The 15,001-nt window shown below is 33.5% G+C and overlaps 3 protein-coding genes across 7 annotated transcripts; 1 reads left to right on the forward strand and 2 right to left on the reverse strand.

Moving 5' to 3' along the window:
- Positions 1 to 880: 880 nt before the first annotated feature.
- Positions 881 to 3,517, reverse strand: LOC126682099 (internal alternative NAD(P)H-ubiquinone oxidoreductase A1, mitochondrial-like). Of its 4 annotated transcripts, none has more exons than XM_050377659.2 (5): positions 3,205 to 3,337; positions 2,693 to 3,103; positions 2,167 to 2,313; positions 1,379 to 1,509; positions 881 to 1,144 (listed from the first exon to the last, which is right to left on the reverse strand). In XM_050377659.2, exons 3-5 carry the CDS (start codon positions 2,245 to 2,247, stop codon positions 964 to 966), a joined length of 393 nt encoding a protein of 130 aa, XP_050233616.1. In that variant the 5' UTR covers positions 2,248 to 2,313; positions 2,693 to 3,103; positions 3,205 to 3,337; the 3' UTR covers positions 881 to 963. The 4 variants fall into 4 exon arrangements, with proteins under 4 accessions (XP_050233616.1, XP_050233615.1, XP_050233614.1 ...); XM_050377658.2 differs by having other exon boundaries at positions 2,167 to 2,317; XM_050377657.2 differs by having other exon boundaries at positions 881 to 2,313; positions 2,693 to 2,758; positions 2,946 to 3,103; positions 3,205 to 3,517.
- LOC126682098 (acyl-lipid omega-3 desaturase (cytochrome b5), endoplasmic reticulum-like) lies at positions 3,435 to 5,347 on the reverse strand. Its single transcript, XM_050377653.2, has 7 exons — positions 5,024 to 5,347; positions 4,861 to 4,950; positions 4,618 to 4,684; positions 4,443 to 4,535; positions 4,093 to 4,359; positions 3,882 to 4,019; positions 3,435 to 3,789 (listed from the first exon to the last, which is right to left on the reverse strand). Exons 1-7 carry the CDS (start codon positions 5,284 to 5,286, stop codon positions 3,595 to 3,597), a joined length of 1,113 nt encoding a protein of 370 aa, XP_050233610.1. The 5' UTR covers positions 5,287 to 5,347; the 3' UTR covers positions 3,435 to 3,594.
- A 4,293-nt stretch (positions 5,348 to 9,640) lies between these two features.
- Positions 9,641 to 14,265, forward strand: LOC126680337 (zinc finger BED domain-containing protein RICESLEEPER 2-like). 2 transcript variants are annotated; one of them, XM_050375459.2, is made up of 6 exons: positions 9,641 to 10,286; positions 10,450 to 10,477; positions 10,587 to 10,722; positions 10,844 to 12,992; positions 13,107 to 13,367; positions 13,913 to 14,265. In XM_050375459.2, exons 3-5 carry the CDS (start codon positions 10,705 to 10,707, stop codon positions 13,133 to 13,135), a joined length of 2,196 nt encoding a protein of 731 aa, XP_050231416.1. In that variant the 5' UTR covers positions 9,641 to 10,286; positions 10,450 to 10,477; positions 10,587 to 10,704; the 3' UTR covers positions 13,136 to 13,367; positions 13,913 to 14,265. The 2 variants fall into 2 exon arrangements, with proteins under 2 accessions (XP_050231416.1, XP_055961648.1); XM_056105673.1 differs by lacking the exon at positions 9,641 to 10,286 and having other exon boundaries at positions 10,370 to 10,477.
- Positions 14,266 to 15,001: the final 736 nt, after the last annotated feature.

Genomic DNA, 15,001 nt, shown 5'->3' on the forward strand with positions numbered 1-15,001 from the left:
ATACCATAGAAAGGGTAACTATGTAATAGCAAAGACTTAAGGGATTCAATTTGTTCCTAACATTACATGCTTGGACAATTAATATGATAATTAGTTTTTCTTATCAAATAATCCATTAACTTTTTGAACTTTTTATTAATCATACCAAATTATTGATTTAGAATAATTATAAAAAACTAATTAATAAAAATTAAATTAATCAATCATAATTTGGGCTAATGGATAAAAGTTGGTAATAAGTTCAGCAGATTAACTGATAACAAAAACTGAATTTAGCGTCTTAGAAGGTAAATTGATATTTAAGTCTAGAAAAACTATTGCACACAACGGTTGCGCCATGTTATTCATGCAGCAAATCAATAGTGTACTAGGTAATACGGAAACGGAAACGTACGAAACGGACATAGAAAAACGACAAATTTTTAAAATGAAGGACACGAAACGTGGGGGAAACGTCTAAATAATAAAAATAGGGATACATTTACAATACTAGAAAATATAAATGTTACATATATTAAATTTTATTTATATATTTATGTCAATTAATAAAATAAATTAACATAATTCAACTCAACAAAAATAAGAAGATAAGTTTTATTGTAGATAAAATAAACAATAAAAATTGCGGGTTTCAAAGAGTTTCCGGTTTTCGAAACGTTTCTGAAACGAGACACGCAACTTTATCGAAGTTTTCGTGCTTCTTAGATCGTGCATTAATCATATAAAAAAGTTAATAATAAAAAAATTAAACAATAATTAAAAAAAATTATCGCAAATACTCACTGACTTGTTGTAAAAGAGATCTGGCAAAATAAATACATAATAAACACTTTTAAGAAAAAATTATTACATGCAACAATTGCGTAATGAGACAAATGAATAGTGCATTAACCAAGTTTCACTGACAATAACAAAATATACTACAAATGTTTGTCAATTACCAGAAATGCCCTTGAATAATTTTTAAATGCTTACTTTTTTTTTGTTACAAGAGGAAAAAAACTTGGATTGGAAGTAAGAAAGGTTGATTTGGTAAATACAAGTAAAAACGGTTACAACGGTATTTCTGACAAACCAATTCAAGCCATAGAATTTGCTTTCTTCTCTTATTCCACTCTCAAATTGAAGGGATCTCTTGCACTTGCTAAAAACAAAATAATGAAGAAACCAACAAAATTAGACTCAAGAACCGAAAATTTAGCAAAATCAACACACCCTCAAAAAATTTCACTGCCAAAATTACATTCATGAGGCTTCTAATCTTCTCGAATTACACCTCGAAAACAACAAATTTACGGGTAATATTCCGCCTATTGTGAAATCAACGTTGAAAACGTTTAATGTATCTAACAATAAACTAAAAAGAAAAATTCCTTACGGGTAGAGAAATTCCTGAGTTATTATGCCGGAAATTCTGATATTTGCAGCGAAAAGATCAGAAAAGCATGTAAACCGCTTCTTTAACTGCAGCAACAGTAACACACACAGCGTTACTTCGATCAGCCAAATCTACAATTTCCAAGAAAAATGAAGCTGAGAGGACAACAAGTGCAGGGATTATAACATTGGCTATAATGTTACTTTCTGTAGCAGCTGTGATTTTATTTAAATTACGGCGGAAAGAAGACGATTTCGAGGTGAGCGGACAGGACAGCAGTACCGCTACTGGCGGTGCTAATGAGGAGATGGTTGAGGTTCAAGTTACAATGCCAGGTAGTGTCAAGAAATCCCATGACGCTAAGATAATAAAAACAAAAACAAATTTCATAAATGATATCCGTATGACCGAAAACAACATCGGTTGTGTACTGTGGGAAAGATATACATCCTGAAGGAAGACTAAATCAGAAAGCATAATAGCATATACCATGCAAGAGATATGCCATAGGAAAAGCAGTGAAATGATAAGTTCACTTTTGGAACCCCCACATTTAAGAATATTAGTTCTTAAGAATTTTTCCACATACACTACAAATGACAATCCATCTTTTGAAAATTACATATTGAGGAATTACAACATTTCCAAAGACACTATATAAATGCTGGTTTCTAGAAAACATGTACTTCCTTGGGAGATCTAAGCATAATGCTACTAGAGTTTACAGTAATTTGTACCTTCTAAATAAAAAAAGATGATATTTAAGATGCCAAGAAATGACCACTTACCTTCCACCTGGAGATTTTGGGAGGTCCAGAGATTTCACAAGAGGTGAGGGCCAACACCTGTAGACCAAACCAATAGACCATATGGAACCTCTGAGCCGTCACTTAGAATTAGCTTCTGAGGATTAACATCACGGACAAGGCGGACTCCTGACTGAAGGAAAAAGGGAACAGAAAAATTAATAAACGGTGAGAAATATCAAGTGTCTTCCGAAAATCAAATAATTGAGTTATATATCCAACTGTCTACTAAGTATTGTGTTTACTGAAAAAACATGCACAATAAGTTTATAATGGAACAATTCCATCTGATGCTGAATATAATACAGCTTAGTCAAAAGGGAAAATCTAAACTGCACTTCATATAATACGGGATGTTTCCAAATCCTTTCATAAGTAATCTTCTTACTTAAGTTATAACTTACAGGGAATTACACTGATATTGTAAATAGTCAGTTTTCTGTGAGTAAATGGAATAAATTATTCAGAGAGAAGTAAGCAAACTTTTAGTCGGTTAAAGATTTCTTACCTTTATCAACTGCTTAGTAGCATAGTGACGGAGGCGATGATCAAAGGAAGATTATATCTCATTTGCCTGTGAATAATAAGCAATCTGATTAATTCTGCGATGCAATATTAATGATTCAGATAAGGGAAGCAGGCAAAATAAAGGTCCTATGATGTGCTAGTACTAGAACAATTAGCAACCACAACGAAAGCATTCCTTTTAGCAGAGATAGCATAAGTACATACTACAACATTAAAATTAAGAATGAGGAAACCTCAATCAGTGAGACATGGATATAATATTTGACATCGGCATATCTTTGGCGAACGTCTCTCATGATAAAATGACTAAGTTCACCACTGAATTCAACTCCTGTGGCACCTCCTACAACAGCACAGTGTAACAATTTGCTTTTCTCTTCTTCCGAAATACCTGAAAAACCATATAATACAATATAAAGTGTATAAGACCAAGAAGAGAACAGGAGCAGTTACTAAAATAGATGGAAAGAACAAAGGGGTTAGTCTGCATACCAGGCACATCAGAAAGCATCAAGTTCAGGAGTAGCTTCCTCCGAATTTCTTGATCATGGTGATTCGCAAAGAAAAGTAGCATGCTCTTAATCTCTTGATTTAAAGAAGAAAAATAAAAACACACACATACAACAAAATGAGACAAATTAATTATGATGCCATGTAGATGGAGGTGAATGTGGCATGTCATGATGTAAGTTTGATCACATGTTGTAGCTGGAGAACAAAAGTAAGGAGCAGAACAAGTTTTTTGTTTTTTTGTTTTAAAGAAGTAACAGTAGAGTATTATTGCCAAAACAAAGCACCATAACATTGAACATCCCTAGCTACAATAGCAGCTCTCGTACACTACTAATGACTAGCTAGCTGTTTCCTCAAGGAAACTAACTCTCATATTAACTTAGATTTTGCCAATTTCTTATACAGCCCAGGATCCGTCTGATAGAACACCACCTCTCCAACGTCGTCCACATAGTGATCTTCACTGAAGCTTTTTGCTAGATTTTCAAATAAGTGAAATGGAAACGGTCCTGATTTCTTTGGCTCTCTGTAGTACTTTCCCAACGTTCCCTTTGCTGCCTTTGTCTGCAATTCAAACATTCTTATCAATAGGCAAGCATACTTATATTACATGTACTATATATAAAAGCACGGATGAACGGAGGGAATGCACTAACCGCTTCTACTAAATGATAATGTGGGATTTGAGGAAACAAATGGTGTATAACATGCGTGCCAATATCATGGTGGATGTTGTTAATCCATCCATAGTCCCGATCAATTGTTGTAAGTCCTCCGCGAAGATAACTCCATTCCTGTCAATACATTTATTAGTTGATTGATTCATTCCACCACATTTCATCATCAATACTAAAATTCACTTGTTACCTTTCCGCGGTACCAGGGGAGTTTCTCCTCGTGTCCGTGGTGATGCAGGTATGTAACGAAATCCAGCCACATGACGAAAATTACATACGGAACACCGTAGAGCTTAAGAACCGGGGCGGAACCAAACATGAAGCAGGAATAAGCGAGTAGAAGAAGCATCAAGCTCCAACACACGGTGGAAGTAAGGACGGCAGAGCGTTCATTAGGGACAAACAATTCGCTGTAGGGATTGAAGTGTGAACCTTTTTTGCCTGGACTTCTAGAAAACTGAAAATGCATACAGCCCAACAGCAATATTAAAATCCAGATTTCAATTTGGAAATGTGAAATCAGTGTTAGTTAGGTGTTACCAGATATGCAGGGTATGCAAGCAAAGGGAGAGGCACAGTAAATCTCATAATCCGGGTCATCAAATCCAAACTATTATAGATCTTCTCAGGCAGCTGAAATAAAATGCAAGATAACAGCTTTTGCTTTAATCCAACATTATAAAATAGTAATTGAAAGAAAAAGAAGAAAACTTGCCGGAACCCAAGATTCATCCTTTTCGACATTTCCATGATTCTGATGGTGAGTCCGGTGGCTAATTCTCCTGAGCAACAAGAAATGCATGTGTTAATGGGGAACTCAGCGTTTTTCGGAGGAAATGAACCAACAACCTTAGCAGAAATGCTGTTAAAAGCCTATACCATTTGAACTACAACTCGAATTGAATTAAAAAAACGACATAGCAGAATGCTGCCAAATGCTTATACCATTTGAACTTACCATCCATGATAAGGAACCAGAATAAAAGAATGCAGGAGATGGCCCATCACATTATTGAGCAAAGTGGAATCAGAAAAGCTCCCATGTCCACTGCAAATAAAGAAACAATTCAGAAAAACATACATGCATTCGTATATATATATGGGAGATATGAAATGATTACCAATCGTGGCCGAGAACGAAGACAGCCCAGAACATGGTACCCTGAGCAGCCCAATAGAAGGGCCAAACCCCCCAAGAATTGAAGTAAAGAGCGGCAGCCGCCAGAGCCAAGATAATGAGAGCATCTCTGAGAACGTAGGTGAGGGACCTCCATGGATTCTTGATCCAGCAGTGCTTAGGAATAGCCGCGCGGATCTCGGCAATCTTGAATGGAGGAGGATTGCTCGGGTCGAAATCTGCATCTCCGTTGGGACTCATTTGCATCCACTAACTAGGTTGAGGACACAGAGTGCAGAGAGTGGGTAGCTGCAGCTGGAGATTCACATACACTTAAATATATATATATATATATGGTACTGGCAGATACAACCACACGTAAAATGTAGCACATGACAGTCGTTGCGTCATGTATCGTTACGCTCTTCTAACTTAAATGAGGTCAATATATTTATATATGCACTCGTTTAAATTTGGGTCACAGTTTGATCTCTGTAAAAACTACTTAATTCGATTTCTGGACCACTTAAATAAAGTCTAGGTTCGAACCTTATTTAACTAAACAGTTGTTGCTTTTATTTATAATTACTCTAATATTATAAAATAATTTCAATTTATAATTTTTAAATAGTTAAAAGATTTAAAATAGGGTAAATAAGTAAAAATAGCTATCAATGAGAAAATATTCAAAATAAATCTTTATATATCGACATTTGTTTGAAAGTCAAAAAAAATAGTTACTCATGTTTGATCATGAAATTTGAAATGAGTATAGAATCTACAGAATCGTAATTTTGATTAAAATGATGGACAAAAAACACAAATATAAGAGGCTCTTACTAGTATAAAGTAATCATCATTGTTAGCTTATCATCATTCAAAAAGTAACATAATAGTACTAAATAAATTATAGATCTAAACTTTGAATAATCAACGGGCCTTAATTATGGTTCAGTTTTAATATTAAATTTTACTATTTCGATGAGAAGATTTTAGATAAATAAAATGTATAATTTTTGCAGAATTTACAAATTTAACTGAACTTCGTCGTTTGTAAAAGGTTATATAAAAAATTCAAATTTTTTTAAATCCTCCGAATTTTAATTAAAACCCACATACGAAAAGGTTAAACTTTTCATATTTTTTTTAAGAATGATGAATTATTTTTAAATTTGATTATCTTAAAGATACTTTTATAAATGTAAATATTTTACATTGAATCCAAAATGTGTAATTTATAGATTCATGGGTTTTACACTTCATAAATTTAGAACCACTAAAATTTGATAAAATTAATAAATATTAAAATTCTCAATCCAAATTCATGTTAGATTGAAACATGATATAATAACCATGACAAAATTCAAATGGTATACATACTATTTAGTAAATTATTAGATCGTGAATTTAGTTTCTGCCAGCGCTTCCCTCTCCCTAATTATGAAAAAAAAGCGTAAAATGGAAATCGACTTCAGTTGATTGTAAAACAAAAGCAACCGCCATGACTGAGACAAAATAGATGTTCATTTAAAATCTCAATGACATTGATATTTATGCAATCTCACATCTTTATTAATCAAAAACAATAAGTACATGGTAAATGTCTCCGTCGGCCAAAATTTAAGTTTCTCTTCATTGAAAACAATAACAATTTAATTTAATATAAGATACATAGTATTATAAATATTGGTTTATATAAAAATAAGAACAAGTTTGACTATATACTCTGGCTGTGTCAATTTTGGCAAATAAGCAATCAATTTTGTTGTTAATTTAATGTAATTGGTTAGGGGTGTTACCACTATTTTAGGTGGCTGCTGCTGCACTTTATGTTATATTATTGCCACTGTTACAGTTTGATAGTGACAGTGATAATATAAATGTGTGGCTACCAGTGGCGTTGGAACGAAGTTGCAAGTTCTTTTAAAAAAAAAAATATTGAATTTAAGCTATGAATAGATTAAATTATAAAAATTTGGTGAAAAAAATTTAATGTCTATATTAATTTAATCAGACTCGGCCTGAAATAATCAAAACACTGATTATAAAAATCCATGTTTTATAAAAATCTCTGTTGTGATTAATATGATTAATCAAAACAGTGAGTTTGAATATCTATATAGAGTAAACTAATATGAAACTTTTGATACAATTTATACTTTAGTCAATTCTATTTAATAGTCAACTGGTCTTTTATTTGTATTTCGGTCGACAGCATAGTCTTTACATCTATTTCTAATGTTAGTCAACGGAGTTAAAAAATTTAGAGATAAAATAATTTTCAAACATGAAAGATGAAATCGTTAATAAAAATAAAAACGAGAGGCAGAATTGTTTAAAACAAATAAAAAAAATTATAGTTTCGTTTGCTAACACTAAAAATAGACAAATTGACTAAATCGTTAATAGTATTAAAAATAAGATATTGTATCATTAATTTTTATATGTAAAAAAATTAAATTATAAATTATAACAAATAAAAGCGGCTTCGCAGTAATTTGCTCCAAAATAAATGGGGATGCAAAGGTGGTGGAGTTAGGTTAGAAAATTAAAATTAATTTTTTTTTTTAGAATAACTCATGTAATATTGATGTGTCTTTATATGCTGTACATGTATGTGGTTTTTTTAAAAAAATTATAACAGGTCAGTATCCTATAAAAAAAGTTATTAATTTAAAATCTGAGGAGTTTAGGGTACAGATTAAAACTTTTCAGAGCAGAAGAATGAAGAAAAGAGAAACGAAGGAGTGTTTGAAAATTAGCCTAAAGTGAACCGAAAAGAGCGGAGCATGTAGCCCTAATGTCAGCATTAGCTGTGTATCATATGTGGCATTAGTACTATGTTCATTTAATTACGCTTGCTTATTAACTCCACTTTAACTTCATTCTTTTTTACTAGAATTAGTATGTTTTACCGTTTTAGAAATAAATCCCGACTTAAAAGATATGTAAAATATTTTCTCATACGGTAAAAAAAATGGTAATTTATGTCTTTAAAATTTGCTTACAGAATTAATTAGTAAACTCTTAACGTCCGGAAAAATTCAAATATGCAGGGTCCCAACATCTTAATTATTTCGACAACCAGAACTCTAATGTCTCATTTATAAATCAAAATAGGAATTTGATTGTTCACTTTTTAAAATTTTGGGGGCCTATTTGAACCTTTTTCCTACAATTTCAAATTCCTCATTATCACATTCTCTTGTTTAATATAGTCAGTAAATCACTTTATTAAGACAATTAAAGTTATTCCTTACATAAATAGTATAAATACTAGTAGTAGATTTTAGAAAAACGCTATATAAAAAATTAATTTTTAAAATACTAGTAGTCTCCGGCCTAACATTGTTTTTTTTGTAACTGTTTGAAACTATATTTCCGCAATTTGTATTTTGGGATGCGAAGAGAAATATGATTTGGTGTCAAGAAGAGGTCGTCAGGATGGCCAAGTTTCAGGTTGAGAAAAAGGTGAAGTTTTGTTGTTGAGAAAGGTACATGCAGATTGCCAAGTTTCTGCAAAAAGACATTGGCTATGCATGCATGCTTCTTTCGTATAGACATTTTCATGAGTATTCAATTTTGGAAATATGCATTCATTTAGTTTGTTTCATTTGATAATCTCTAGTTCTCTTACCAACTCTCGAACCAACAGATTCTCAAGAAGACTACACGTTATCGAATCAAACAAACTAAATCAGTACAATAATAAATGCATATTTTCAAAATTGAATAAGTAAATTTTTGTTGTCCTTTGAATAACTAATCCATTTAATTTTCATAAAAAATATATACCAATTTATTTATATTTTTAATTGTTGTTGAACGCACACAAAATATAACATATGCAATAGAGATGCTCCTACTCATCTCTAATAATTATTGCTCCAAATTTAAATGTGTGCATATCAAAGAAGAGCAGCAACAATGTTGCATCGTATGATATTTTTAATACAGAAATCGACTTAAGTACATGGTGAATGTCGACTTAAGTACATGGTGAATGTCTCAGTCGGCCAAAATTTAACTTCATCTTCATTAAAAACAATAACAATATTAATTAAAACTAAGATACATAGTATTATAAACATTGGTTTATATAAGAATAAGAACAAGTTTGACTATATACTGTGGCTATGTCAATTTTGGCAAATAAGTAACCAATTTTATTGTTAATTAAATGTGTTTGGTTTGGGGTGTTACCACTATTTTAGGTGGCTGCAGCTACACTTTAATTTATATTATTGCCACTGTTCCAGCTTGGTAGTGACAGTGACAATATAAAGGTGGGGCTACCAGCAGTTTTGGGATGAAGTTGCAACTTCTGTTTTGAAAAAAAATTGAATTTAAGCTATGAATAGTTTAAATTTTAAAAATTTGTTGAGAATAATTTATTGTCTAGATACGTTTTTTTATACTCGGTTCATTATGAAAATCCAAATTAATCAAAACAATGATTATAAATTTTTTGGCTCTGATTAATCGAAACGGTGATTTTAAAAATCTGTATGTATCCATATAAAGAAATGGGGCTGTAGAGTTAGGTTAGAAATTAAACTTAGACTTCATTTTTTTCTTAGAATGAGAAATGTGGTCTTGATTTATATGTCATATATAGGGGAGAGCAGAAACCGAATTGTCCGAATTGACCGAACCGAACCGAACCGAAATTGAAGGTTTGATTTGATCAATTCGGCAAAACGGTGTAGTTTGGGTGTAGGTTAGGGGATTATTTGATATTTGATAAATGGTTCGGTTTTTGGGTTCGGTTGACCGATTTAACCGAAATAACCGAAGAAGTAAAACGACGTCGTTTTACTGAGGATTCGCACGCGTGGGAAGCTTCTAGAGGCTGTGGCATGTGTGAGTTCAGATACACAAAACGCAGCGTTTTGTGTTGGTTTATAAACCAATTTTCAGAAACCCTAATTCATTCTCTCAAACTCTCGCCTCTCTCTAAAACTGAAACCCTAAAATTCTCTCAACTCTCTACTCTCTTGCCTCTCTCAGTCTCTCATCTTATACTCTCAGACCACCATTCTTCTTCGCATAAACCCTAAATTAATGGTTGTTCCTCTTCTCTGATGCAATGGTTCCTCTGATTTTGTGCTTCCTTTAAGCTACACGGTTGCTGTTTGGTTTTGTTCCGGTTCTGTTCTTTCTTCCTTCCAGTCTCTCTGTCTCTAATACACGCAAATCTTGTTAATTACTCGTTAATAATGATTAGAGGCAAGCACAGAGAACTGATGATGGTGAATCGGTGATTGGTGAGTTCTTAAAATGTGTTTTTTTACTTTGATTTTGTTTATTTGGAACACTTTGCCTTTCTGATTCTTCGGTGGTCTTTTAATCTTGATTCTTTTGACTGATTTTTATTCTTTTCACTTGTGTATGTCCTTCAAAATGAATGGATATGTTCATTGGACAAAGGCTTCACTCTGAATCACAATAAAAAAAGGTAAATTTGTAGTCTTTTTCATTTTTTTATGATTTAGTGTTAAAATTATATTCTGTGATTTAGTACTGAGTTTTACTAATCCTTTGCTTGTTTTTTGAGGAACTTGAAGTGGTGGAAGCTAATCGGTCTCTCTCTGAGTTTGTGTCTCTCTTCACTTCTCTGTGTGTGGTGTGATTCTGTGATTCGGTGGAAGCTTAAAAGTCCCTATTCATTCATTATCAGATCAGATGGAACCAGATGCAAGGGTAAGTGTTCGTTAATGCTTTTCATTCAGTTATTTTTTTCATTGTTTGTGTTTATTTCTTTTATGCTTTCTGTTTTTCCCTTGCAACTATAAACTGACATTTTTCTTGGTTCAATTTGCAGCTGCCAACAGATGATGCAGTTGGGACTTGGGGCAATATTGCTCCCTGTCCTGATGCTCCTGTTAACCCAGAAGTGGTTGTTGATGGGCCAACACAGCAGCAAGTGCAAGGCCCTCAACCTCAACCTGAGGCAGCTAATGCCAGAAAGAGGAAGCCAATGCATAAAAGGTCTGTGGTCTGGGAGCATTATGAAAGTGTGAATGATGACATGGGCAGAGTGGTAAGTGCTAAATGTTTATACTGTGCTAGAGTGTATGAATGTCACAGTAAACGTAATGGCACATCAACTCTTAGAGCACATATGTTGGCTTGTTTGAAAAATCCCAATAGTAAACACACTAGACAAGCCTTATTAACTATGCCTAATGTTCAACATGTTAATGATGGGAACTTGGTTAATGTTGGGGTCTGGAAGTTTAGTCAAGAAGCTGTTAGAGAGTCTTTAGCTTTCATGATTGTTGTTGATGAGTTGCCATTGAGATTTGTAGATGGTATGGGGTTTAGGAAACTGATGAACACTGCATGTCCTAGGTTCAAAATTCCCTCTAGATGGACCATGAATAGGGATATTTTCAATCTGTTTGCAAGTGAAAAATTGAAATTGAAATCCTTTTTAAAAGATCATAGTCAGAGGGTTAGCATAACTACTGATACATGGACTAGCATTCAAAGGATTAATTATATGTGTGTCACTTGCCATTGGATTGATGATTCGTGGAAGCTGCATAAAGCCATTATTTCTTTTATTCCAGTCAGTGGTCATAGGGGTGAGTACATAGCTAAGTCTTTGGAGAATTGTGTGCTTGATTGGGGTGTAAAAAATGTGTTTTCTATTACCATGGACAATGCCAGTAGCAATGATGTAGCTGTAGGTGTGTTTAGAAAGAAATTGATTTCTTGGGGAACTGGGGTTGCAAAAGGGAAATATTTGCACATGCGTTGTATTGCTCACATTCTTAATTTGGTAGTCAGTGATGGTCTTAAAGATGTTAATGTCTCTGTGAAAAAAGTAAGGGATGCAGTCAGGTACATTAGAAACAGTCCAGCTAGGTTAAAAAAATTTAAAGAATCTGCTGATTTTGTTGGTGTTGAGTCTAAAAAATGTCTTTGTTTAGATGTGCCAACACGCTGGAATTCTACTTACTTGATGCTTCACACTGCTGCTTTGTATGAAAAAGTATTTGAGAAATATGATGAGGATGAGTCATCATTTAAGACAGATTTGAATGGTAATATACCTGATTCGCATGACTGGGAGGTAGTTAGAAAATTTTCTGATTGTCTTGCTCACTTCTACACAGTTACTTTGCGTATTTCTGGTTCATTGTATGTTACCTCTGATATGCACTTTCAAGAAATCTGTGATCTTAATGTTGTCCTGTGTGACATGATTGAAAGTGATGACTTAGAGATAAAAAATTTGGGTGAAAGAATGAAAGTTAAGTTTGATAAATACTGGGGTGACCCTGACAAAATGAACAAGCTTATCTTTTTTGCTTATGTGTTTGATCCAAGTGTAAAACTGGAGGGAATGGAGTATTCTTTGACTACCATGTTTGGAAAGGTTAGAGGTGTTGCCTTGTATAAAGCTGTTGTTGATGAGCTAACCTTGCTTTTCCTTGAGTACAATTCTATTTTTGAATCTGTTGGTGGTGGGAGCAGTAGCAATGTTTCTGAATTGGGCTCTCAACCTAGTTCTACTCAAGTTGAAGGAGGCAATCTGGCTCCTGTCCCTGTCCCTTACTGTGCTACTGGTACAAGAAAACCTCCATCTGTGATGAAAGCAAGATTCAAGCAACATCGGAGGGAAATGGGAACTTCCAGTTCTAGAAGAACTGAACTTGAAATCTATTTAGATGAGGCCTTATTGGATGATGAGGACCAAATTGATGTGTTAATGTGGTGGAAGTTCAATTCTGCTAGATTTCCAGTTCTGTCTAGAATGGCCCGAGATATCCTAGCAGTTCCCATTTCCACGGTGGCGTCTGAATCTGCCTTCAGCACTGGTGGGAGGGTCCTTGATTGCTTCAGGAGTTCTTTGACTCCTAAGCTGGTGGAAGCCCTTATCTGTACACAGAATTGGTTGAGAGCATCAATTGAACCTCTGGTGGTTGAAGAATGTATTGAGGAGTTGGAAACATTTGAGCAAGGTTACGTACTTTAATCTTTTAACTTTGTTTACAGTTTTTCTTTTATCTTACTTACATGTTTGACATTCTGTGATTTAGTGTTCTGAACTCAACTTTCTTTTCTGGATTTATTAGGGTTGCCAAATGTTGGTCCTCCTGTTTAGAACCTGCAATCCAAGTGATGCGTTTTTTGCTTTTGGAAACACAAGTGACACTGTGTTGCAGTTGTGGTGTTGGACCTTATGGTGGAAGCCAATTGCCAAACTGAATTGTCCCTGTCCCTTCTGATTTTGCATATCATCTGATTCAGATATGAATCCTGGTGATAGTGTCCCTGTCCCTATCTGAACTGATGTCTTGAACAGACCAATCTGCTGTGGTGGAAGCAAAATGATTGTAAGAGATTTCAACTCTTTAACTTCTTTTAAAATTCTTTAAGACTTTTTTTAAACTTCTGCTAGTTTAAATTCTTTAAACTTCTTATATACTTCTTTGAAACTTCTTCTATACTTCTTTGAAACTTCTTTTAGTTTAAATCTTGTAAACTACTTACTATTTTTCTGGTTTAAATCTTTTAAACTACTTGCTATTTTTTTGGTTTAAATCTTTTAAACTACTGGCTACTTTTCTGGTTTAAACCTTTTGAACTCCTTCTATATTAAATCTTTGTAACTGTTTTCAATTTACTTTTTTGGGCGATGATGATGCTTCCACCATATCTTCAGATGTTGTAATGCCTTCATTGATATGAAATGAAGTAATGGCACATTTTTGAGCCACCGTATCTTAAATGATGCGATCGCATTACAAATGAATAGAAAAACTCATAATCTGAGCCCCTAACTCCTTAACATCAAAATCTGGTCTGTTTTTTAAATTGTAAATTGTAGTGTAGTTATCAAAATTGATTGTTTTGTGTTTTGTTCTCTTCACTTTCTCAGCAGCTTGAGGCTGCTTGATCCTGTTGCAGCTTCCATGTGCTTTGCTTGAGGCCAGCCTGAGCCAGTGAGCCATGTGCTTTGCCTCTATTTAATTTGATGCCATTTTTTTTGTAATATATCAGTTTGGAACAATTAATATTTTTTGCATATACTTAACATTTTTGAGAAGGGATGTAATTTTGTATGTTAACATATTCTGAGAAGGGATGTAAATCATGTAATTATTTAAGTTCAGTTCTGAATATAAACTGAACAGTGAACACTAAACAGGGATGTAATTTGTAATTCTGTCTATGTATTATTGTAAATTTACAATTGGGTTGTTTGTTTACTTAGGCCCATTAAGAGGCCCAAACCGAAATACCGAACCGAACCGAACCGAAACCGACCGACATATTTCGGTTAAATTTATTTCGGTTTTAACTTAAAAAATAGACAATTTGGTTTTCATATTACTGCAATTCGACACCGTCGGTTTCTATATATTCAAAACCGAACCGAACCGAACCGACCGACGCACACCCCTAGTCATATATGTATGTGTGTTTTTTTAGCAAATTATTTTAAGGTCCTTGAAGTATATAATAATTAACAGTTTGGTATCTCTCATTTTAAAAGTCTATTTAATGATCTCTCAGTTTTAATTCCGTTAATTATTAGGCCCTTTCGTTAATTTCGACATTTTTTTTCAAACGATTTGGTACCCCACTTTTAATTTCGTGAACGGTTTAATCCTCCACTTTTAATTTTATTAAACGATTTGGTACTTCACTTTTAAACAATTTGGTCCCTTAGTTTTAGTTCCGTTAAACGATTAGTCCCTCAAAGAGTCTCTCAGTTAACGGAATTAAAATTGAGGGACCATTAAGTAGACTTTTGAAATAAGAGGTATCAAACTGTTAATTATAGTATACCTCAGAAATCTCAACGTAATTTGCTCTTTTTAAAAAAAAGTCTTTATAACAGGTCAGTAAAGGATCGTTTATGCCCTTAAAATTTCCTTCAGGATAAAACAAACCCTTAACCTTTGAAAAAGTTAAAATAATGCCCATAGCGTCTTAAAAGTGAACAGTCAAACCCTCATTTTGA

The sequence above is a fragment of the Mercurialis annua genome, linkage group LG5 (assembly GCF_937616625.2).
Source record: "Mercurialis annua linkage group LG5, ddMerAnnu1.2, whole genome shotgun sequence".
In the NCBI taxonomy this organism is placed as follows: Eukaryota; Viridiplantae; Streptophyta; class Magnoliopsida; order Malpighiales; family Euphorbiaceae; genus Mercurialis; species Mercurialis annua.

Bases quoted from the DNA above. Each gene is read 5' to 3' on its own strand.
- LOC126682099 (XM_050377657.2), bottom strand. From the start codon at position 3,517: ATGTTATGGTGCTTTGTTTTGGCAATAATACTCTACTGTTACTTCTTT. The intron at 3,104-3,204 runs GTATGCAGACTA...ATGGTTTTTCAG, and splicing joins GATGCTTTCTGATGTGCCTG to GTATTTCGGAAGAAGAGAAA.
- LOC126682098 (XM_050377653.2), bottom strand. From the start codon at position 5,286: ATGCAAATGAGTCCCAACGGAGATGCAGATTTCGACCCGAGCAATCCT. The intron at 4,951-5,023 runs GTAATCATTTCA...CTTTATTTGCAG, and splicing joins TTCGTTCTCGGCCACGATTG to TGGACATGGGAGCTTTTCTG. The intron at 4,685-4,860 runs GTAAGTTCAAAT...CTTGTTGCTCAG, and splicing joins CTGGTTCCTTATCATGGATG to GAGAATTAGCCACCGGACTC.
- LOC126680337 (XM_050375459.2), top strand. The intron at 12,993-13,106 runs GTTACGTACTTT...TGGATTTATTAG, and splicing joins GTTGGAAACATTTGAGCAAG to GGTTGCCAAATGTTGGTCCT.